The 23,323-nt window shown below is 44.0% G+C and overlaps 1 protein-coding gene across 3 annotated transcripts in view; it reads left to right on the top strand.

The window, feature by feature from the left end:
• The first annotated feature begins 548 nt into the window (after nt 1–548).
• Nucleotides 549–23,323, top strand: part of ARHGAP26 (Rho GTPase activating protein 26) — a 474,596-nt gene continuing 451,821 nt past the window's right edge. The window contains exon 1 of one of the 3 annotated variants that reach the window (XM_061423834.1): nt 549–1,120. In XM_061423834.1, coding sequence (XP_061279818.1) covers nt 967–1,120 — 154 coding nt within the window. In that variant the 5' untranslated portion in view covers nt 549–966. The remainder of the gene's footprint in view (nt 1,121–23,323) is intronic. The other 2 variants (XM_061423837.1, XM_061423836.1) reach the window with 2 other exon arrangements.

Genomic DNA, 23,323 nt, shown 5'->3' on the forward strand with positions numbered 1-23,323 from the left:
TAGGGGGCGGGAAGACTGCAGGCCAGCAGAGCTGGTAATTTTAAGATGTAAGTATGTTTTGCTTGAGTGGAAGAAGGAGCTTGTATCTAGGGGCGACGTGGTCGCTTGCTACGCTCGGGGTTCTCCTGGGGCGTGCGCGAGTGCTAAGTCGCTTCAGTCCGACTGGGGAATGCATTTTGAGGGTAAGCACGATTGCCTCAGCCTTGGGGGAACTGCAGCCCTAAATTCCTAGATTTTTCATGTTCGGCACATCTAGGCTCTTTCGCTTCCCAGATATGCAGACGCACCGTCTCCGGCTCGGATCCCGGCCGCTGCGCGGGCCCATGCGGCAGCGATCGTCGTTCCTTCGCGGCTCCGGCTGTGCGACCCAGAGCAGACGGGAGGGGGCGGAGCTTGTGCTGCGGACCTAGGCGGTGGCGTGGGCCACGCCCCCGACCTAGACCCCGCCTCTGGACCCCGTTGATTGGGTTATGGTCGCGGAAGGGCCGGGCATCCTCGGAAGGCCCGTGGGTAGGGCTGAGGCGGGGTTCTGATTGGCTCGGCTGGGATTAGGTCATTGCTAGCAGGTTCGGCCGGCCCGGACGCCGGCTGGGCGGCCGAGGCTGCTGTGAGAGGGCGCTCGAAGCTGCAGAAGAGCGAACTGGCGAAGGAGGCGGGGAGGCGGCTGCTGCACTCGCTCGACTGCTCGTTCCCTTCCCGTCGCCGCTGCGGGTCCGCCGCTGCTCTTCCTGCTCCGCGGCCTCTCGGTTACACGCTGTTGGAGCAGCCGCTCTTCGTTCGCGTCCAGGCTCTGTTCAGGAGTCGTGCGCGCCCGCGGACACCGCGCTGAGAGCGAGCCGGCGCCTCACCTGTGGAGCCGGCGGCCGTCGGGGGTGCCGGCCAGGGTCTCGCCGCGTGCGTGCTCCGGACTGCGGGCCGCCGGAGCCCTGGGGGAGGCGCGCCCCCCGGCTGGGCGCCGCGGACACCATGGGGCTGCCCGCGCTCGAATTCAGTGACTGCTGCCTCGACAGCCCTCACTTCCGAGAGACGCTGAAGTCGCACGAAGCGGAGCTGGACAAGACCAACAAATTCATCAAGGAGCTCATCAAGGACGGGAAGTCACTCATCAGCGCGCTCAAGAGTGAGTGCCCCGGAGCCTGGCGGGGACGGTGCCCCGGGGCGGGAGGGGCCGTCGGGTGGCGCTCAGACCTAGGGGTCCCGCCCCCGGCTGTATTTCTGCTCCTGGGCGCTGAGGGACGGGCGTAGACCCTTGTCGCGAGGCGGAAAGGATACGTAAAACGGGCGAGCTAGCAACAAGACAGTGAAGGAAGAGACCCATCACCCGGCCGTTTGCGTTCCGGGGTGACTGGGAGGTGACCGAGCGCGAGTAGCGCTCTGGGGCGCCGCGGGTGGGTGTGCGCGGCACACACAGGTGTCTCAGGAGTGGGACTGGAGTGCCTGGAGCACCGTAGCATATTGGGAAACCCCTTCGCGTCCACGACTCCGGCTTCCTTGGGGGAGAGTTGCCCACCCCTGAGTGCCCAGCCGTGGGAATGGAGCGTGCCCCGCCAAGGGGGCGCTGCCTCCCCTCAGGAAAAGGCGGGTTGTATCTGCTTCGCTCCCTTTACGCTGCTCAAGCCTGCTCAGGGCCGCCGGGGTCTCCGAGAGGTCTCCTTCCCTTCCCAGAGAAGGGCTGGGTAGGGTGGTTGGTCAGCTTGCGATTCTTTGGAGTAGTGGCAGCTTGTAACCCACCAGATCTAGAATCAGGGCCACGTACGTGTGCAGGTTCTGTTTCTTGTGTTTAGCAGAAGGTGATAGGGGTGGGAGTACAGAATCAGAGTGTTCCTTTACTCTAAACTGTGGGCGAGGGTTTAAAAATAGAACGAACATATCCTCTCCCTCTCCCGCTCCCTCACTCTCCTTTTTTACCTCTACCAATATCCTTGAAAACTCAAAGGTTTGGGAAGGAATGTCCTCGATCTTCGCTCAGAAAGAAGTTTAAACTTATCCTTAGAGATTTTCGAACCTTTTGTGAAACCATTTTTGCAAATTTCCCTTTGGCAGGGGAGAAATGAAATTTACATTCTCTGTATGATTTCCCTTGTCATTTGCAGAGCCAGGGAGTGTCTCCTTCTGGCCAAACGAGTGCTCTAGGGATGGATGCCTTGGATTGCTGAGCTCCTTTTTTTGGGTGCCTTTTCTGTTTACCCATTTAAGAATAATTTGGTCCATCTTTTATTTTTAAGAATCAGAAATAACATAAAGGCAGATAGTGGAATTGTCTTTCACTTGACTTTTCCTTTCTCTTTGCTGCATTTCTTAATAGGTGATATCTTTCAACTAGGAAAGCTTGTCTTGGCAGACTGCAGCCGTGGGTCTGAGAATTGTCACCAAGTCTCTTTAAAGGAGACTTAAAGTCAAATGCCTGAGATGTCATTTTGTGAGCCTGTTGCTTCTAAAGATGAAGAAGACAGTGGAGCCCCAGGGCAGCAAGTGGTAGTCTTTTGAGGTGAAATAAAAGTAGAACTTTGGTGTGCTGAGGCTCTTCAGAGGCAGGGTCTCTGTTGGAGGCTGTGACCTGAAGCAAATGAATAGACTCTTCTTTTGTTCATGACCAGGGCCATCTTTGGAATATGTGACCCCTAGTTTGGAGTAAGTTAGGGGCTCACTTACAGGTTGGGCCCACAAATTTTGTTTGAATCTCAGACTGGCTTTAATTGGGCCTCTGCTTTATTCAGCAAACATCTGGAGTTTGTGTGCTCGATATTACCCTGGGCACTGAGGATGTATTAGTGACTGTTCTCTTGTCCCTGTGGCTGTGGAGACTTACTCCATACTAGACACTGCTTCACCCACAAATTATCTCACGTATTGTAACTCATCTTACAAATGAGAAAGCAGGCTTGAAAGAATCACTAGCTGAGAGTCTCACTGCTCTAAGAGCAGGTCTGTTTTTGAGCCCCCGCAGGGTCTGAACCAGAGATGAAGTTCCTGCTGATATTGAGCTCTTAATTCTGCCTCATTCCTCTTGCCCAGAATGGAGCCCCTGGTCCAAGAGTGTTGGAATTTGGACTTGAATTTTGTGTCTTAGCCTTGAGTCTGAGGAGAATGCCTGTATGTGACTGGCAGTTTATCTGCTTGCCACTATTTTTAAGGTGTGTGGGGGGAGGAATTTAAGAATTCTTTGGGTAGGAGGAAACAGTACAGGTGATAAAATTAAAGAGTTTTTTAAATTGTCTAATGAATGGACCAGCTCTATAACTTGGGGGAGAGCTAGGTGTTCTAAACTCTTAATATCCAGCTCTGTTACTAACTATACTCTTCTACTCTTCTAGTGCTCGAACAGGTGCCACATGCCCTCTTAAAGAGGGTAGAGGTGATGATTATTTCCTGAACTTCAGGCATTGTGTTATCATTAGGTCCTTCTTGCATGGTATATTACTATGCTGCTGCTGCTGCTAAGTTGCTTTAGTCATGTCTGACTTTGTGCGACCCCATAGATGACAGCCCACCAGGCTCCTCCGTCCCTGGGATTCTCCAGGCAAGAACGCTGGAGTGGGTTGCCATTTCCTTCTCCAGTGCATGAAAGTGAAAAGTGAAAGTGAAGTCACTCAGTCGTGTCCGACTTTTAGCGACCCCATGGACTGTAGCCCACCAGGCTCCTCCGTCCATGGGATTTTCTAGGCAAGAGTACTGGAGTGGGGTGCCATCGCCTTCTCTTACTATGCTATATACTTACTATGCTAGTATATGTGTATTCATTTTTTGGATCATTTTATCACTTCTGCAAAATGTAAAGTGTTTTATATATATATATATATATATGTAAAAATACATAATTGTGTAAGTAACATTGGTTTAGATGATTCATAGGCTCTTCCATCTCTAAAATTTTATGGCTTTATTTTATAATTAATATGCACAGATCTTTGGGTTTAGATTTCCTTTGTGTGTTAATCTGAGGCAATAATACTGGCCTCCAGGGATTGCTGAAGTTCGGCTAGATCATTGCTCTTTATGAATGAGGAAACTGAAGACCAGAGAGATCAGTAACCTGCCCAAGGCATCACAGCAATTAAGTGTACTTAAACATAAGTTATCTGATTCCAGAGACTGTGCACCTAACTGTGAAGTAGAAATGTTGTGTAGGTCTGTTGTCTATTGAATAAAGAATCTGGTGAACTAACGAACTCCTAGAAGTCTTTCCCTGGAGCTCAAACCTCTGGGCTGGACACAAGGCAGCTAAGCAATAAAATAATTTGGGGCCTACATTTCAGAAACTCCTGCCTTTGGAGAAAGTTCTTGTTTGATGTGGTGATTCCCAGTCAATTTTTTCTGTGCTAATTTGTCTAGACATTTTCTGTGAGCACTCTTTCCTTGACCTGATTAATCTGTCTCAGTCCAGAGGATTCTATATATTTTGGTCCTTTTTTCTTTCTGGAGAGATAATAGAGGCTGGCGATGATGTTCAGACACTTGTAGAATTAAGAGTTTTAGGATTTTCTGTGTTTGGTTCTTGACCTCATCACTTATTGGGCAAATCACTAAGCCTGAGCTCCTCCTGTGTAAAATGGGAAGAGCCACGCTGACCTCCTAGGGCTATTGTGAGCACGTAATGAAACAGTGCATGTAAAGAAAGCACTTAGCTTGGGGCCTGGTGTGTAGTGCTGCTTAGTTAATGGTAGCTATTGTTATCTTCCAGAATGTCAAGATTCAGAGCAAGAGTCACTAAGAGCAGAATTGTCTACACGAGTGCACTGAACTTCATTTCTGTCTGTCTCATGGACTTCATGGCAAATCAAATGTGATTTCATAGAACTGAAAGTGAATTAAGCTTTTGGTTTTGAGAGGTGTTTTTCAGGAACTGTTTTCTTTCCACCTTTAGAGTTGGTTTATGGACTTGTTCCTGGGGATATGCCTCTTTCAATTTGACTTCTTTCTAAGATAGAGTGAATTCTCTTAGGTGGGAGGGGTGGGGCAGGAATTCACATTTTAGAATATCAACTTTGTTTGAGATATAATTTGTTCACCCTCTTAAAGCATCTAATTCAGTGGTTCTTAGTACATCCACAGAGCTATGCAGCTGTCACCACAATCAATCTTAGAATATTTTCATCACCTCCAAAAGAAATTCCATTCCCATAAACAGTCATCCCCCACCATTTTCTCCTAAGTCCTCCCTCCCCATTCTTCTGCCCTCCAGCCCTCATCAAGCACTGATGTATTTTCTGTCTCTACTGATTTTCCTATTCTGGATATCAGAAGTGTAATTTTAATAATTTTTGCTTAGATGGTGGTGGGCAACTTGAGCCACTGAGTTCTTGATTGGAATTTCGGGTGGGAAACTTTGAACCATAAGCTGCTCTCCTACAGTGGGGTTTAAGCCGGGGTGACGTCCCAGAGACTGAACTGTGTCCTAGGGGAAAACCCAGTTTTCTCATGAGATGGAAAGATGGATTCATTCTAGTTCCTGGCATTTTCAAGGATGCAGAAAGTGAAAGTGTTAGTAGCTCAGTTGTGTCTGACTCTGTGACCCCATGGACTAGCCTGCCAGGCTCCTCTGTCCATGGATTTCTCCAGGCAAGAATACTGGAGCTGGTTGCCATTTCCTTCTCCAGAGGGTCGTCCCAGTCCAGGGATTGAACCCGAGTCTCCTGCATTGCAGGTGGATTTTTTATCATCCGAGCCACCAGGGAAGAGACTACCAAAACTAGAACAAGGATCCACCCTCTTCTGTCAGTCAGCTTTCAGTCAAGTTGGGGCAGAGAGTGTGATACTGAATAAAGCCTTTCTCTGGGGTTGGTATCTTGTTGGGTGACACTTTTTTTTTTTTTTTAAGTAAAGTGAAATGAGTGTATCTGTGTTTCTCCAGTTCAGCCTGTAGTTTTCGTGAGACTTTTTGGGTATGATATGCCTTTATCACTGCATTCTCAGAGGTTAGTAATTCTGACCTGCATCATGTTTCCAAGGCAATCACAGTGAATTTTAACAGAAATACATTAATAAGAATGCCAGTAAAAAACACAGCGGTAAATTTTAGCTGCTGTGTATTTGTCTGTCAATATCAAATCTTAAATTCAAGGCACCTTTATCTTTTAACAGAAATAAGAATTGTAGAAATCTGTCATCATAACTGTATATGAACAAAGCAAAATGGTATATTTTGGACCTTGAACCAAGTGGAGAGATGGGTAAAAAGTCTGATATACTTAAGTGAGGTCATACTTAAAAGGTTTTTTGCTAAGGCATGAAGAAAGAACATTTAGATAGTGCATTCAGTTCAGTTCAGTCGTTCAGTTGTGTCTGACTCTTTGTGACCCCATGAATCGCAGCACGCCAGGCCTCCCTGTCCATCACCAACTCCCGGAGTTCACTCAAACTCACGTCCATCGAGTCGGTGATGCCATCCAGCCATCTCATCCTCTGTTGTCCCCTTCTCCTCCTGCCCCCAATCCCTCCCAGCATCAGAGTCTTTTCCAATGAGTCAGCTCTTCGCATGAGGTGGCCAAAGTACTGGAGTTTCAGCTTTAGCATCATTCCTTCCAAAGAACACCCAGGACTGATCTCCTTTAGGATGGACTGGTTGGATCTCCTTGCAGTCCAAGGGACTCTCAAGAGTCTTCTCCAACACCACAGTTCAAAAGCATCAATTCGTCGGTGTTCAGCTTTCTTCACAGTCCAACTCTCACATCCATACATGACTATTAGAAAAACCATAGCCTTGACTAGATGGACCTTTGTTGGCAAAGTAATGTCTCTGCTTTTGAATATGCTACCTAGGTTCCAAATAGGAAAAGGAGTACGTCAAGGCTGTATATTGTCACCCTGCTTATTTAACTTATTTGCAGAGTCCATCATGAGAAACACTGGGCTGGAAGAAGCACTAACTGGAATCAAGATTGCCGGGAGAAATCTCAATAACCTCAGATATGCAGATGACACCACCCTTATGGCAGAAAGTGAAGAGGAACTAAAAAGCCTCTTGATGAAAGTGAAAGAGGAGAGTGAAAAAGTTGGCTTAAAGCTCAACATTCAGAAAACGAAGATCATGGCATCTGGTCCCATCACTTCATGGGAAATACATGGGGAAACAGTGGAAACAGTGTCAGACTTTATTTTTGGGGGCTCCAAAATCACTGCAGATGGTGACTGCAGCCATGAAATTAAAAGATGCTTACTCCTTGGAAGAAAAGTTATGACCAACCTAGACAGCATATTAAAAAGCAGAGACATTACTTTGCCAACAAAAAAGATAGTGCAGTACTTAAGGGGGGGGAAAAAGAATGAAATTTAAATAGTTTTGATAGTATTAGCTAGAGGGCATTCTTGAGGCTCAGTGGGGCCCTGACTTCATATTGTGGGCGGGAAAAAAGTAAAAGTTATCTCATATCTACATTCTTAAATAATGCAAGCTGTCATTAATTGCCATAGTCTATACGTCCAGTCTGATAGATGTGTTCTAGAAGAAGCATAAAAAGAAAGTGAAAGTGAAAGTTGCTCAGTGTGTCCAACTCTTTAAGTACTCCAGGCCAGAATACTGGAATTGGTAGCCATTCCCTTCTCCAGGGGATCTTCCCAGCCCAGGGATCGAACCCAGGTCTCTTGCATTGCAGGTGGATTCTTTACCAGCTAAGCCACAAGGGATGCCCAGAAGAAGCATATATGTCTTCAGTGTATTGAAAATTGTTTCTAATCCTCCGTTGGTAACTGCTCTTCTGCATTTCACAATGATCTGGATTCTGAACATTAGTAATACTAGTGGGCATTCTCTTTATAGAAGTCCTTCCACAGGATGCCTTCAAGAATACACTGGATGTGGCTCTGGCCCCTTTATGTAGATGGGGAGCATATCTCAGCATTAAGTTCATTTAAGAAGTGAACTCTGCAGAATTAACTTGGAACTGGTAATGTGCAGGCTGAGGAGACCCAGACCTGGGGCACATCCAGGCCTCTGTTATCAGGCAGACTTGATGTTCAGTCAAGCTCTAGCACATACACTCTGTTAAGACCTTGGGAGCATTGTCAGTTTTCTCAACAAACAAGCAAACAGAAAACCTGGAACCTTGCCAGCAGCTCTTGTTCTCGAAAACTCACCAAGGGCTGGCCCTATGCTAAGTGCACGCATTGTCTCATGAGTCCGTAACCCTGTCCTGCGAGGTGAGTACTCTTATTCACCTGCATTTTGCAGTTAGGGTAACTTGTCTCAGGTCACAGAGCTAGGAAGTCGTGCAGGCAAGTTTTGAACTTGGCAACGGACTGCAGGGCTTCTCTTAAACATGACCCATCAGTGCTTCAGTAAACACTTCGGCAGTGAAGATACAAATTCTTCAGAGAGCTAGACGCTAAACAGGAGAAACGTGCAGCAGGTGTTAGATTAAGTGAGAATATTGGACCCATTGTTTTTCACTCTCTGAGTCCTGGTTGCAAAGAATAGCCAAGATTTGTATTGTGCTCTGAAGTTTTGTGTTCTCATCATCGTGGGATTAAAGAACTATTGTAGGCTAGTGAGGCACAAGTAAGGGTGCCTGACTACTTCTTGGCTTTTTGAAGCAGTAGAGTTGCTCTTTGGGGGTAGCACTGATTACCAGTGAGTCTCTCTCTTCTTTTTAATGTTATTTAGAAAATGCATACTTTTCTAACATTTCTTTTTTCAGTTGAAATATTAAAAAATTGAGATATAATTGACACAGAACATTTTTTAGTGTTAGGTGTACAATGTCATGATTCGCTATTTGTATATATTATGAAATGATCGCCACAATATGTCTAGTTAACATCCATCACCATACATATATTATGAATTTTTTTTCTTGTGATGAGAACTTTTAAGACGTCTTCTCTTAGCAGCTTTCAAATTATAGTACTATTAACTATAGTCACCATGCTATGCATCACATTCCATGACTTATTTATTTTGTGAATGAAAGTTATTCTCTTTTAACTGGGTAGTAGAGAGTTGAACATGGAGGCCAAAAACCTGTTCCTGGGTCTGATTTGTTAAGATAAATAGTTCGTCCTTTTTGCTCATTAAAACGAGAGTGGAAAAAAAATCATCAAGAGTGGTGTGCTTAAAAACTCGTCACCCTTTTGTACTTCTTTAGGATTTGATGTAGGTTTTTGCAGTAGTGAGATGAGTCCTTCGTTAATAGTATAAACTCCCAAAGGCTCTTCAGTGCCGACCTGCTTTGTTTAGGACTAAAATTATTTTTTACTTAACAAATCCTAAAGGATCAAATGCATATGGAATTAGGTAACAAAAAGTTTTTTTCTCAGCTCTTTTGCTTTGCTTTAGCACCTTTCGAATAAAAGAAGAAAAAGCATTTCCTAATTATTTGTAAATGGTGGTAATTTGCAATACTGACATTTGGAATATTACTCATACAAATATAAACATCTGCAAATTATATCCAAACAAGATTTTGTAGTTTTTATATAACACTGGCTTTGAAAAAAGTCCTTCCACTTTAATCCAGTTATTCAGTTCTGGATTGGACTGAATAAATTGCATCTATAATCTGTAAATAAATTGCATCTATAATTTCCCACGTGGCCCAGTGTAAAAATCCGCCTTCAATGCAGGAGACATAGGTTTGATCCCTGGCTCAGGAAGATCCTCTGGAGAAGGAAATGGCAACCCACTCCAGTATTCTTGTCTGGGAAATCTCATGGACAGAGGGCTGTATTCATTGGGGTCGCAAAAGAGTTGGACACCACTTAACGACTGAACGACAATAATCTATAGCACTTAGCCCACTGATTTGAGGCTTAAGTTCCCCCTTCCCTCCTTAAAAAAAATATGATTAATAGACTTTATTTTTTAGAGCAGTTTCAGGTTTACAGAAATATTGAGTGGAAAGTATAGAAAGTTCCCATATAGCCTCTCACACCCATTTCTCTCAGTACATTTGTTGCAATAATGACATAGTGTTATAACTCAAGTCCATAGTTTACATAAGGGTTCATTCTTTGTGTTGTATATTCTGTGGGTTTTGAGAAATGTATTGACCTTAACAGTATCATGCAGAATAGTTTCAGCCTGTGAAATACATGTCTTTGTATGGACATATGTTTTCATTTCTTATTTAATTTCCCACCTAGGAGTAGAATTACTAGGTTGTATAGATAAACTTAAGTTTAATTTTGTAAAAGCCTGCCAAACTCTATTCTGCACCAGAGGCATCCTTTTAAATTCCCCTCAGTATCATCCAAGGGTTCCAGTCTCTCCACATTATCACCAATACCTGCTATTGTCTGTCTTTTTGATTGTAGCCATCCCAGTGGGTGGGAAGTGGTACCTTTTGGTTTTAATTTGCATTTCTGTGATACTTACAATGTCCAGCATCTTTTCATAAGCTCATTGGCCACTGATGCATTTTCTTTGCTGAAGTGTCTGTTCAGATCTTTTAGATGGGCACTGTTTACATCTCGGATTGTTTTTTAATCCTTTTGTGCGTGCATGCTCAGTTTCCAAGTTGTATCTGACTGTGACCCTGTGGACCATAGCCCGCCAGGCTCCTCCGTCCATGGGATTTCCTAGGCAAGAATACTGGAGTGAGTTGCCCTTTCCTTCTCCAGGGGATCTTCCTGACCCTGGGATCAAACCTGCATCTCCTGCATTGCATTCTTTAACACTGAGCCACCTGGGAAGCCCTTAATTCTTTTACTTTTTCCGTAAAACTTTTGATGAGTAAGTGAACACCATTGGGTATACTTTATTTGCCCTCATTTGGGGACTTTTTGCTTCTACTTGCTTCAACCTCAGATGTACTTGACTGATCAGTTTCACATCCCAGGGCTTGAAAGGTGATTCTGACAAGGCTATGGTTCAGATTTCTGCTCTAGTTAGGCCAGTCACCGTCCCTCTGGGGAGAGGCCCCAGGCTGAACTTCCTAATGCTGGCCAATGTAAGCTAATGATCACAAACCCCATGAATTGACAAAATGAGAATGGGTCAGGGAGAAAGTGTTGTCACCATGAAGCTATTGGGGAAAGCAGTTCATGAAGGTGACTTTGTTACCCGGTCTAGGCCATTACATTTTAAAAAGTTAGCCAAAGGAGAGATGCCAGTATGAAGCTAAGTGTCATACACTTCTGACTGACTCAAGTTTTAATTTTTAAAATTATAACCCAGTATGTTTTAAATTGTATATCTTAGGCCATCAGAGGAAGGCTTTCATTCAACAAACATGGAGTCTTGCTTTGCTCTTACCATGTCATCCAAGCCTTGGCCTTGAGGAAGGGCTTTTAAGGTTGTGGTAACAGATGCAGAAGTTGTGAGGTGAGAGGAATTATGGGGTGTCCCAGGGCTTGCAGGGAGGCCAGTGTAGCTGGAGCAGAGCGATGGCAGATGAACAGGGAGAGAGGCTGGGAGCCAAGTCCTCGAGGTCTTGACTCCCAAAGGGACTTTGAGTTTCATTCTGAGTGTGATGGAAAGTCAGGGGAAGGTTGTGACATCATCCTTCTCGTGCTTTAAGAGATTATGGGGACCACTGTGTAGAGAATAATTTAGTGGGGCAAGAATGGAGGCAAGGGGAGCAGTTAGGAGGCTGTATAATAGGTGAAGTAAGAGGCAGTGGCACCTTGGGCTAGGGGGCAGCATTGGAGATGTAGGTCAGATTCTGGGTGTTTTTGGAAGTCCAGCCCACGAGATCTACTATTTGATCAGATTTAGGCTTTGAGACTAAAAATCAAGAATGACTCAAATGTTTTTAGCTAGAGCAGTTATGTGAATGATGGTGTTATTTTCTGAAATAAGGATCACTTGGGAAGGATTAGGTTTGGGGGAAGATGAACAGTGTAAATGGATGACCTAATCTTATAGTGCAAAGACAAAAAATTATACATTTCATGAATACACTCATAAAAGAACCGCAGAGTGTGGAAGTGTACAGAGTAAAGCACCCCCTTGCCTGAGTTAGCCACCGATATGCTCTTTTACTCGTCCTTTTTCTGTGCATATTTGTTGTTTTCATAAGTGGAGTTATAGGATATGAATTAGTCTGTGTTTTGCTTTTCTGGTTGGTATTATGTCTTAGAGGTCTTCCATGTCAGTACACATATACAGTGTATTCTTTTAACACCTGCAGAGAGCACTGCTATGTGGCGACACCATGGCTGATTTACCCCTTCTCCTGTTGAGGGATATTTGGATTGCCTCAGTTTTCACTATCAGAGAAAGTGCTACAGTGATGATTTGCACACTTTGCTTTCTGTGTGGGTCCTAGTAGTTCCATGGGGGTAGATTCCTTAAAGCGGAATTATTGCCAGCTCCAATCTATTTATTTATTATTTTTTACAAGCTCCTTGACATTGACTCTTTAGGTCCTTGGCATCCCTGTCTAGTTGGCATTTGTCTGGCACTGTTTTAAGTGTGTTGTTAGATTGTTTCTGAAGCTTAACGTTTTGCTTTAACTGGAAGCAGCCTTAACAGGACAAGCTCTTCTTTTAGGTGCTGGCATGGATTCTGAAGGAACCAGGGACTAGAAAAGAGAGAGATTACAATTAATTGGCTATGTCCTAATTAACATTGGACCTGTCTGATATCCTTTCTGAGCTCTAAGTTCTTACAGATAAAATGGGACATGGGATGTGGCTTTGCCCATATCTAATAGGCTGTTCCAACCTCAAGTTTCAGGGAAATCACATTTGTTAGGGTGAGGAAAATAGCCTTGGTGGCCAGAGGAATATTTACAAATTAGAGTCACTGGAGTTTACACATTTTGTAGAAACGCAGAGTGGAGAAAGAGAGGAAATAGTAAGGAAAACAGCTTGGCAGTGTGGGCCAGAAGCTGTCACGGCATGTTTATATCTGGCTCATTTCACCTTGGTAGGAAGGCATGGAATGCTGCAGGGGGTGAGCCTGGAGGCTTGGGCAGTGTTACTATAGTTAGAAAGTGGAGATTCCTGGGGCTGGAGGGGGCTGTCTCTGTGTGTGTGTGTTTTCTTTGCCAGATGGATAAAGGGTTGAGGGGCTTGGGAATTCTGGATCAAACCTTGCTAACTGGCTGGCTTCCTTTGGCCAAGCCAGTAGCTACGATTTGATTCCTGCTGCTGCCACAGAGGAAAAGCCAAAATAAACCCCATTTTACATGGTTTGTAAAGACACCACGCGTTGATTTCAGAGCTCATCTGATCTTGCTGTCAAATGTGCTTTTAAGTTTATTCCAGGCTGATTTGAACACTTTGAAAAGATGAAGTGGCTTCTCCCGTGAGACTTTAGGTAGGTTTCCAGGTAGATCGAGTTGAACTTGAGGCTATTTCTGTGCCACAGAGACTGTCAAGCAGATTGAGCCCAAACCATAACAGATTCCTGACTGTATCTTGTTATTACACTGGTGGGTCAAGTGTACAAGATTATTATCAGTTGAGCAAGTGAGATGAAATTAAAACAGCATTTTTACTTTAATTCATACCTATGTTTCTTTTTAAAAAGTTTATGTCACTAATACCTGTAAATAGTACACAATTTAGAAGGGACAGGAAGGAATGCAAGCATCCTTAGATGCCTCCTGTCTCCAGATTCCTGGTTCTTCTACTGGAGACAGCATTTCACCCATTCTTGAGTATTTTTCAGATATAATTTATGCATGTGCCAGCAAATACATATTTATATATTTCTCCGGTAGCAAGCCATATGCACTGTTTTGCATATATTTGCATTTTGTACTATTTTAATGGATTTTGAATATTATTCAACTTTGGTACATATAGAGCAAATTCATTTTTAGCATTGCATTGTATGGCACTGTATGGACATAATTTATTTAATCAGGCTTCCTGGGTGGCTCAACTGGTAAAGACTCTGTCTGCAGTGCAGGAGATGTGGGTTCGATTCCCAGGTCAGGAACTTCCCCTGGAGAAGGAAATGGCAACCCACTCCAGTATTCTTGCCTGGGAAACCCCATGGACAGTGGAGCCTGGTGGGCTACAGTCCATGGGGTTGCAAGAGTCAGACATGACTTAGTGACTAAACCACCACCAAATAATAGACATTTAGATAATTTCCAACCTTTTGCTACTATAAGCAATGCTGCTGTGAACCTCCTGGTACCACCTGTCATGGGCAGATGAGTGAGTAGATCTGTAGGGTGAATTCTGGAAATGGAACTGCTGGGCCAGAGGGTGCGTACACTTTTCATTTCAATGGGTATCTCATAGGAGTGCTTCTGAAAAGTTCTGAGTGAACTGAATTTTAGAAATCACATTTTTGGAGTCGAAAGGGAATCCATCATTTGATTTATCGTAGAGTGGCGCCTGCAATAAAGCAGTGCTTCGGGTTGTGTCCATTTCCTACTCCTCAGTTTGTGTGTACTTCATTCTGGGATCAGAAGTGACAACAAAATTGTTCCCTAAAATGAGCCAGAGCTGGACTGGTGATGCCTTGCGCGTGGGCCCCGGAGAGCTTGTCTGTGCCTCTGGTGAGGGTGCAGTGGAGCGCTGTCTTGGTGCAGTGTGTGCTTTACTTGGGAGGTTTGTCACGTGTGAAGGAGGGCAGGCTCCCACATCTGTTGACAGAAGACTTTTATTCTGAGCCAGTAGGCACAGCTTGTCTGTCTGTGAAGCTTTTCTGGGAAGCGGCAAGGGAGCTGGGCATTTTCGTCTGACCTCTCTCTGCTGCCTGCCTCTTCAGCAGAGCTTGGCACTTGCCCTGATGGAGGGCACGTGTTGTCTGTGGTCTCTAGTTCAGTGCCTGGGACCACTCACACTGTGGTGGAAGGCTCCTGGTAGTGGGGTTCTGGGACGGGGCGAGCATAGTGACTGCTCTGGTTGCTCGGCGTCTTCAGGAGGCCAGGGAACCATAGACCGTCCACAGTACAATGACTCCTGGCAGGTCAAGAGGATCTCTGGGGAGCTAGCAGAGGACTTGGGGAAAGGCCAGTCCAGGGAGGCAGTGTTCCTAACCATCAGTCTTCTAAAATCACCTAGGTCATTTCTGCGCCACCTTACCATGGTTTATTTATTTTGAAAACGTCTACTCATTAAAAATTACATTTATTTCAAAAGAGAACATTATAGCATCCTGAAATCATGGGTTTGATGTGGTTAGTAATATTTTTTCCTAGATTATCTTCAAGTGGTCATTAATTCATAATCATTACATTGAAAAGTATCGGTGGTTGTATGATCTAAAACAGAACTATATTCTATCAGCGATCTGAGCTTCCCTGTGCTTTGTGCTGTCCTGGAGCAGAAGTGTGTCAGAGAACAGACACTATGTGGCCATTGTGCCAGGAGGGAAGCGAAGGGCAGAGATGTGCTTCTCAGACTCAGGTGCTGGTGTCGGGGTAGGTGGCGGTGTGCCAGGGAGTATGCAAAGCCAGTGGCACGGAGTACACTTCTTGAAAATCTGTTTTACTCAGTGGAATCATTATTTGAATATTCAAGCAAACACCCATAAATTATAGAAGAGAAATCAAGATACCATGGCACTTTTCACGGAAGACCTGCTGGTGTGACTGAAGAGGAGAACAGAGGAAGAGGGAGCAGGGGTGTCCCTGGCTGAACTGTGCACCCCCAGAGAAGACCTGCAGTGTATGGTGGGGGACACGGGGCTAAGAGTCCTTGCTGAGTTATTTCCATGGGACCTACAGTTGGAGACACCTACCAGGTGGAGGGAAAAACAGGCCAGGGGCCCCAGAGAGAGAGGGGGTACTGCTGTGGGTTTGGGTCTCACCAGGTGTTATTAGAGACCCAAGCAGTCCATTGAAGTCACTGGGAGTCTGGGACTCACCCCAGAGATTCTAATGTAATTTGTCTGGGTTGCAACTTGTGCCAGGGGAATTTTAAAAACACCCCAGGTACTGCTAATGTGCAGCACAGTTGGAGAACCACTGGCATGGAATGAGAGGAGAGCGCGGGGGCCGAAATTGTGGCATCAGCATCAGCATTCGGCAGAAGAGGTGGGTGGAATAGGGATGGAGAGATTTGTTCGGATTAAGTATGAGGTGTGTCTTCCTGGGCAGTGTGGGTGAGGGCTTGCCTAAAGCCTTTGAATTTTGCCCTTTGAAACCGGAGAAAGAGGTTTAAGTACGAGGGTGACACGTATCCACCATCTGATATTATTGTGAGGAGTAAATGAGATTATCATAGGTATCGTGATGGGTAAGCAGGCCCGTGGTAAGTCCTCTGCAATTGGAATGTCACTACTGTCATTTCTAGATTTGTCTCTGGAAGGAGCTGTTAGAGCAGGTCAAGGAATGATGGGGAATTGGCTCCAACGGGTACAGGTTCTCCCGCTTCAGAACATCTCAGCATGTGGCTCCACGCCTAGGATCCAATCGTCCCATGAGCCTGGGGAGGCCTGGAAGCTCCTGAAGGGAAACTTCCTGCTCACAGTCACAGGGCACACATTTCCCCACAGTGAGTACTGTCAGGGTTAAAGTCATTTGGGATCAGAGCCTGTGATTATATTGCATGGTTTTTGTTTAAAAACCTAGAAGAAGCATAATGAGCTGACTGAGCTGTTGTTGCACTGCTGGTGGGGGGAACCCTGTCTCCTGGAGAGCCGCAGAGGGACTGGCGGATGGCTCTGGAGGACGAACTGTGCACCAAACCCAGAGAGGGCTGGGGTACCTCCAAGGTGCCTTTGGAGAACTCATTTCTGGCAACAGCTCCTCCTTATCTCTCTTCTGATCTCAGTGGGTTCTCAGCCTCCTAGGAAGGACTGGGTGACGGAGCAGATAACAGCTACCGCTGTTGGGACCCTGGGGTGTTGACCCGTGCAGCTTTCCCCTTGTGATTTGCTTCTTAAGAAATTCTGTAGGCTGCTCTTCCAAAGACAGGAACCTGTATCTGACTGGTTCCTTGAGATGTTGACACAAATCCTGCCCTGGGCTGGTACCCAGCAGAGCATCAGCCTCATGACTCTGACTGTGGGCAGCGCGGAGACCAGGCAGGCCCTGGGGATGGGCACCTTGGCATCTGCAGCCTCGTCCAGCCCCAGCCACACCCAGAGGTGTCTGGCCTGCTGGCCAGGCCTTGGAAGCCACAGATGACTTTGCTTGCTGCCCTCTCCCAGTCCTCTGACCGAAGCTGCCCTGAGCTCAGTGTGCAAGGTTAGCAAACCACCATATTGTCAGCTCTGTGTAGAGCAACAAGATGGTTCTCTCTCTGGAAATAAATTCTGTTTCTCTCTATATAGCCAGCATGCTTGGAATCAGTTCCCCAGCGGGAAGCTCTGCTCCAGTGCTTAGAAAATTGGAGTGGCACTGAGCTTTTGGCCCCCGTATCTTGTGGGTTCTGTCTTTGGCTTGCTTTCCTGTCCCCTGTCTCTTCTGGCTGGCATCACATCATACTGTGATGAAAGGAGAATCCCAGCAGGGCTTGGGATTTTGCACTTGAGGTGCAGAGTTCAAGCGTGAAGATGGTTATCAGCCGACAAGAACCTATATTTGGCTTGTTTTCACAAATCTTAGTTTTGAATATTGGGGTCTCATATTCTCCACCTCCCCTCTGATCTGGAGAACTGAGCCCCTTAAAAAGAAGGTTGAAATGTTTTTTGGTGGTTATCTTAAATGAGAGACTTGTGAAATGTTACGGAGGAAAAGGATGACTCATGCTTCTTACTGTGACACCTCAGTCAGATCACTGAGCTCCTCAAATGTGTTGGCATGGAGTTAAGCAATGGTGGGCAGAGACCTTGGAGGTCCTGCCGTAGGGTTTTTGAAAGTAACTTAATGAGATGTAATTCACATACCCCACAGTTCACTCATTTATAAGGTACAGTTCATTGACTTTAAGTATGTTCACAGAATTTTTCACCCGTCTCCACAAGTAATTTTAGAATGTGTTTGGTCATCATCCTCAAAAGAAATCCTGCACTCCTTCGCCAGCATCCCCATCTCCCCAGCTCTAGTCAGCCACTCAAGATTTTAACTCAAAGTGTGGTGCTCGCCTGTCTGCTTTGTCCTTAGATCGTTTTAAACTACAGATCTGTTTCCTTTAAGGAAATGGCAACCCACTCCACTATTCTTGCCTAGAGAATCCTGTGGACAGAGGAGCTTGGTGGGCTGCTGTCTATGGGGTCATGCAGAGTCGGACATGACTGAAGCGACTTAGGAGCAGCAGCTGTTTCCTTTGGTGCATCCAGATAATTTGCACTTTTCCAGAATGCTGCAGTTTCAGCACCAAGGTGTTTGGATCTGGAACTCAGTTTTTCTGTATTCTGTTCACCCCCTGACAAATGTGCTAGTGTGGCAGGGACTAATTCACACTCATCTCTGAGTGCATGTACGTCTCTCGTTAGGACTTCTTTTATCCCGTCTTTCTCTGTTTTGATCTTGCTTTGGAGAGGGTAATCTGGTGTAAGTGGGGAGGAATACCCAATATCCAGTAGGTAGATGCCTTGTTTTGAGCAGAAGAGAAGAACATTTATTTCTAGAGTGGGAAAAATTTCAGTGATACACTGATTTGGATAGTCACATTTGGAGGGTTTTAGCTTTATTTTAGGAATGTTGGTAAAGAAGTAAGTTTCTTGTGCTGAAATGATGGTGTCTAAAGTCTTAACATGAAAGTCTTTCTTCCCTACAAAAGACCTTGCATTGTTCTAGGAAATGCCAGCCCAGATGTAGGTAACACATTTTCTACGTCTATTTGTTTTCTCTTTCTCTCATTTGCTTCTGTCTCTTCTTTTTCTTTTGTTTTTGTTTCCCTCTCTCATTCTTTCCCTGTGCCCTTCCCACATCTTGCCTTGCCAGAGGGCAAAAAAAAGTGACTGATCTCTGACCTCTTGATTTTGAAAAGCAAAACCGTTTATAAATGAGAATGACCTGAAATCAATTTCCAGAGTTGCTAGGGTAATACTTAAAAAGACTTCTGGATTTGAGGTGACTATGGTGACTGCCAGGAAGAAATGTGGGCTCTGAGTTGCCACTGTGTTGTAGACAGCACGGTGTGGGGTCCCGTTTCCTGTTAAACTTCCTGTGTTAGGTTCCAGAGGTGAAAACTGCTCAGAACCAGTGAGGGTGTAAAATGTTTGGCCCCTGGTTAGCTGTTCTGATGAGGAGCATATTTTTTTTCTTCTCCTAATGGGACTTGATGCAAGCCTCATTTTTTTTGTCATTGAGATGGGGGTGCTGTTAAGATTATCTTCAACAAAAGTAGGTCAGTGATTTGTATTTCATGAAGATAAATTTGGGGACGCTGAATGAGAGCATGTTATTTGGGTTAGTTGAACAGATCCAGATATAATTATGTATATTTATAATGCTGATTAGAGACCTAGAAACCTATTTAGGATAGGTCAGGAAACGGGGTATGACATCTCAGTCTTTACTAGTATAATCTCTGGAAATAATATATTTTGGGCATAATTAAATGGCACCTGGATCAGATGGGTTATATCTCCCTCCCTCCAGCTGAACAACCCACAAAGTTGTTAAATGGCGTGATACTATGAAAATACAGTACGCCTCTTCAGCCTTCTTCTGAAGTGTATCTCTTTCGCCTTTTTCATCACATAAACTAATTCTTAAAAAAAAAATTAAACAATCCAAAAACAAACTTGTATTTTTTCCGATTATACCAGTAACATGCCAATTAGATATAACTTAGAAATTACAGATGAATAAAAGGAAAATGCAAATCACGCCAATAGTACTGATTAGAGATACTCATTTTGGTTTTATTGTCTTTTCTACTCAGGTTATGATCATCTTTCCTTATGATTATACACTCTCTGAGATTGTTTTTAGTGGTTATGTAGTATTTCAGGTATGCTCTGTCAAGACTTACTAATGGCCTACTTTTTCATGTTCGTTAACCAATCTATAATGAATGTTCTTACAGCTATGCCATCATTAGCTCCTTAAGAGTATTTACATAGGTTGCCCCGTTTCTTTTCCTGTCTTTAAGATTCAGTTCTCATCTCTCTGCTTGTTCCCTTCTTTTCCTACAGGTTGAGCAGAACCTTGGAGACAGAAAGTGGATATCTTTTTTGAGTGGCACAGAATGAAGAGTCTCATATATTGAATGCATATGATTTCATTCATTTGAACATAATAACTAGTAACATGTTTACCACTACTTAACTGTTTATTAATATGTCAGAACCTTTTATTATGTATTTTATAAACTATTTCATTGCACCTTCACAGTAGTATTATGAGGTATGTAGTAATATCCCAATTTATAGACTAGAAAACGGAGACATAGAAAGCAAAAATAACTTATCCAAATAAAAAGTGTTAGACTCAGGGTTAGAATTTTGAGCCAATGTGGACTCTTTTGCTCTTAACCAGTGGTGGACAGTTGACTATAATCTTAGCCCAATACCTTAAATCTTCTGTTTCTTCCTTTGAAGTGAAGTTAAGTGAAAGTTGCTCAGTCATGTCCGACTCTTTGTGACCCCATGGACTATACAGTCCATGGAATTCTCCAGGCCAGAATACTGGAGTGGGTAGCCATTCCATTCTCCAGGGGATCTTCCCAACCCAGGGATTGAACCCAGGTCTCCCATGTTGCAGGCAGATCTTTACCAGCTGAGCCCTGAGGGAAGCACTTTCTTCCTTTATAAAGTGAGAATAACAGTGCTTGCTTGAGAACATTGTGAGGATTAAATGAGCTAGTTGTGAACAGCATCTGGCCCCACATCACTGCAGCTGTTGCTACTGTAATGACTATTTCACCCTTTGTAAGGTAGGAATAATATAGGTACTGTAAAAGTAGTCTTTGTGCAGTGTCTACATTTGAATCTCTGACTTTCTCACTGGAGATGAATCCATGTATTGGGGATTATCTCTAAAAGTTAAACTGGGCCTCATACTCTAGTCAGTAATGTTTTGATGGCTTGGTTTTATACACGTCTGCTCACAAGATTCTGATGCTGACTTGTCAAAAACCACTCTAAAGTAACACATCCCATGAGCACTGGTCCCATCCCACCCCCAGCCTCACTACACAGAGGTGAACTTTTCTTGTGCGGGCAACTGAATTCTAACAGGGAATTCTTCCTTGAGTCTAACCTCAAGTATCTGTTGCAGGACTGGACAAAAGTGGTGTTTTAGATAAATGTTGGTGTTAAGTGCAGGTTGGTGATCTCTGTCCTTTGGTCATGAATCATCTCCATTTCCAACTCCAGTCATTTCGCTGCGCGTGCCCTCCTGTCTCTCCCGCCCCCCCCTCAGTCACTCCTGCCTCTCAGCAGCCATGAACACTTGGGCAGTTCTAAGGAAAACAGTGCCGGTTCTCACACGGCATCCTGAGAGCATATCTAGGCTGACTTACCTAGGGATCCAGAACAAGGCACTTTCCAGCCATAGGACCTTTCCATTGCTTAGAATGCCTTTGCTACAGCTCTTCATAGGGTTGGCTTCATCTCATCTTTCGGGACTCAGCCGAAGGTTCCCTCAAAGAGTTCTCTCCTGACCATCTAACCCCCTCCTTTATGTCATTACCCTGGTTTATAGGTCATGTGCCTATTCCACCCTTTAAACTCCCCAGTGCATTTTTGTTTTTTTAGTTAATTTATTTTTTAATTGAAGGATAATTGCTTTACAGAATTTTGTTGTTTTCTGTCAAACCTCAACATGAATCAGCCATAGGTATACATATATCCCCTCCCTTTTGAACCTCCCTCCTATCCCCCTCCCCATTCCACCCCTCTAGGTTGATACAGAGCCTCTGTTTGAGTTTCCTGAGCCATACAGCAAATTCCCATTGGCTATCTATTTTTCATATGGTAATGTAAGTTTCCATGTTACTCTCAACATACATCTCACCCTCTCCTCCCCTCTACCCATTCCATAAGTCTCTTCTCTATGTCTGTTTCTCCATTGCTACCCTATAAGGAAATTCTTTGGTACCATCTTTCTAGATTCCGTATATATGCGTTAGTATACGATATTTTTCTTTCTTTCTGACTTTACTTCACACTGTATAATAGGCTGTAGGTTCATCCACCTCATTAGAACTGACTCAGATGCATTCCTTTTTATGGCCGAGTAATATTCCATTGTGTATATATATCACAACTTCTTTATCCATTCATCTGTCAATGCTCTAGCTATTCTAAATAGTGCTGCAGTGAACAATGGGATACACATGTCTTTTTCAGTTTTGGTTTCTTCAGGGTATGTGCCTAGGAGTGGAATTGCTGATGCACATGTGGTTTTATTTCTAGTTTTTTAAGGAATCTCCATACCTTCTTCCATAGTGGTTGTATCAATTTGCATTCCCACCAGCAGTGTAAGAGGGTTCCCTTTTTCTCCACACCCTCTCCAGCATTTATTGTTTGTAGACTTTTTGATGATGGCCATTCTGACTGGTGTGAGGTGATATCTCATTGTAGTTTTGATTTGCATTGCTCTAACAATGAGCAATGTTGAGCATCTTTTCCTGTGTTTGTTAGCCATCTGTATGTCTTCTTTGGAGAAATGTCTGTTTAGATCTTTTTCCCACTTTTTGATTGGGTTGTTTGTTTTTCTGGTATTGAGTTGTGTGAGCTGCTTGTATATTTTGGAAATTAATCCTATGTCAGTTGTTTCATTTGCTATTATTTTCTCCCATTCCAAGGATTGTCTTTTCACCTTGCTTATAGTTTCCTTTGCTATGCAAAAGCTTTTAAGTTTAATCAGGTCCCACTTGCTTATTTTTGTTTTTATTTCCATTACTCTAGGAGGTGGGTCATAGAGGATCTTATGTTATCCAGTGTTCTGCCTATGTTTTTGTCTGAGTTTTATAGTTTCTGGTTTTACATTTAGGTCTTTAATCCATTTTCAGTTTATCTTTGTGTATGGTGTTAGGAAGTGTTCTAATTTCATTCTTTTACAGGTAGCTGTCCAGTTTTCCCAGCACCATTTATTGAAGAGGCTGTCTTTGCCCCATTGTATATTCTTGCCTCTTTGTCAAAAATAAGGTACCCATAGGAGCATGGGTTTATTTCTGGACTTTCTTTCTTGTTCCATTGGTCTGTATTTCTGTTTTTGTGCCACTACCATACTATCTTGATGACTGTAGCTTTGTAGTATAATCTGAAGTCAGGTAGGTTGATTCCTCTAGCTCCATTCTTCTTTCTCAAAACTGCTTTGGCTATTTGGGGGTCTTTTGTGTTTCCATATGAATTGTGAAATTTTTTGTTCTAGTTCTGTGAAAAATGCCATTGGTAATTTGATAGAAGTCACATTGAATCTGTAGGTTGCATTTGGTAGTATAGTTATTTTCACAGTATTGATTCTTCCTACCCAGGAACATGGAATATCTCTCCATCTATTTATGTCATCTTTGATTTCTTTCATCGGTGTCTTATAATTTTCTGTGTACAGTTCTTTTGTCTCTTAGGTAAGTTTATTCCTATATATTTAATTCTTTTTGTTGCAGTGGTGAATGGGATTCACTCGTTAATTTCTGT

The sequence above is a fragment of the Bos javanicus genome, chromosome 7 (genome assembly GCF_032452875.1).
Source record: "Bos javanicus breed banteng chromosome 7, ARS-OSU_banteng_1.0, whole genome shotgun sequence".
Taxonomy (NCBI): Eukaryota; Metazoa; Chordata; class Mammalia; order Artiodactyla; family Bovidae; genus Bos; species Bos javanicus.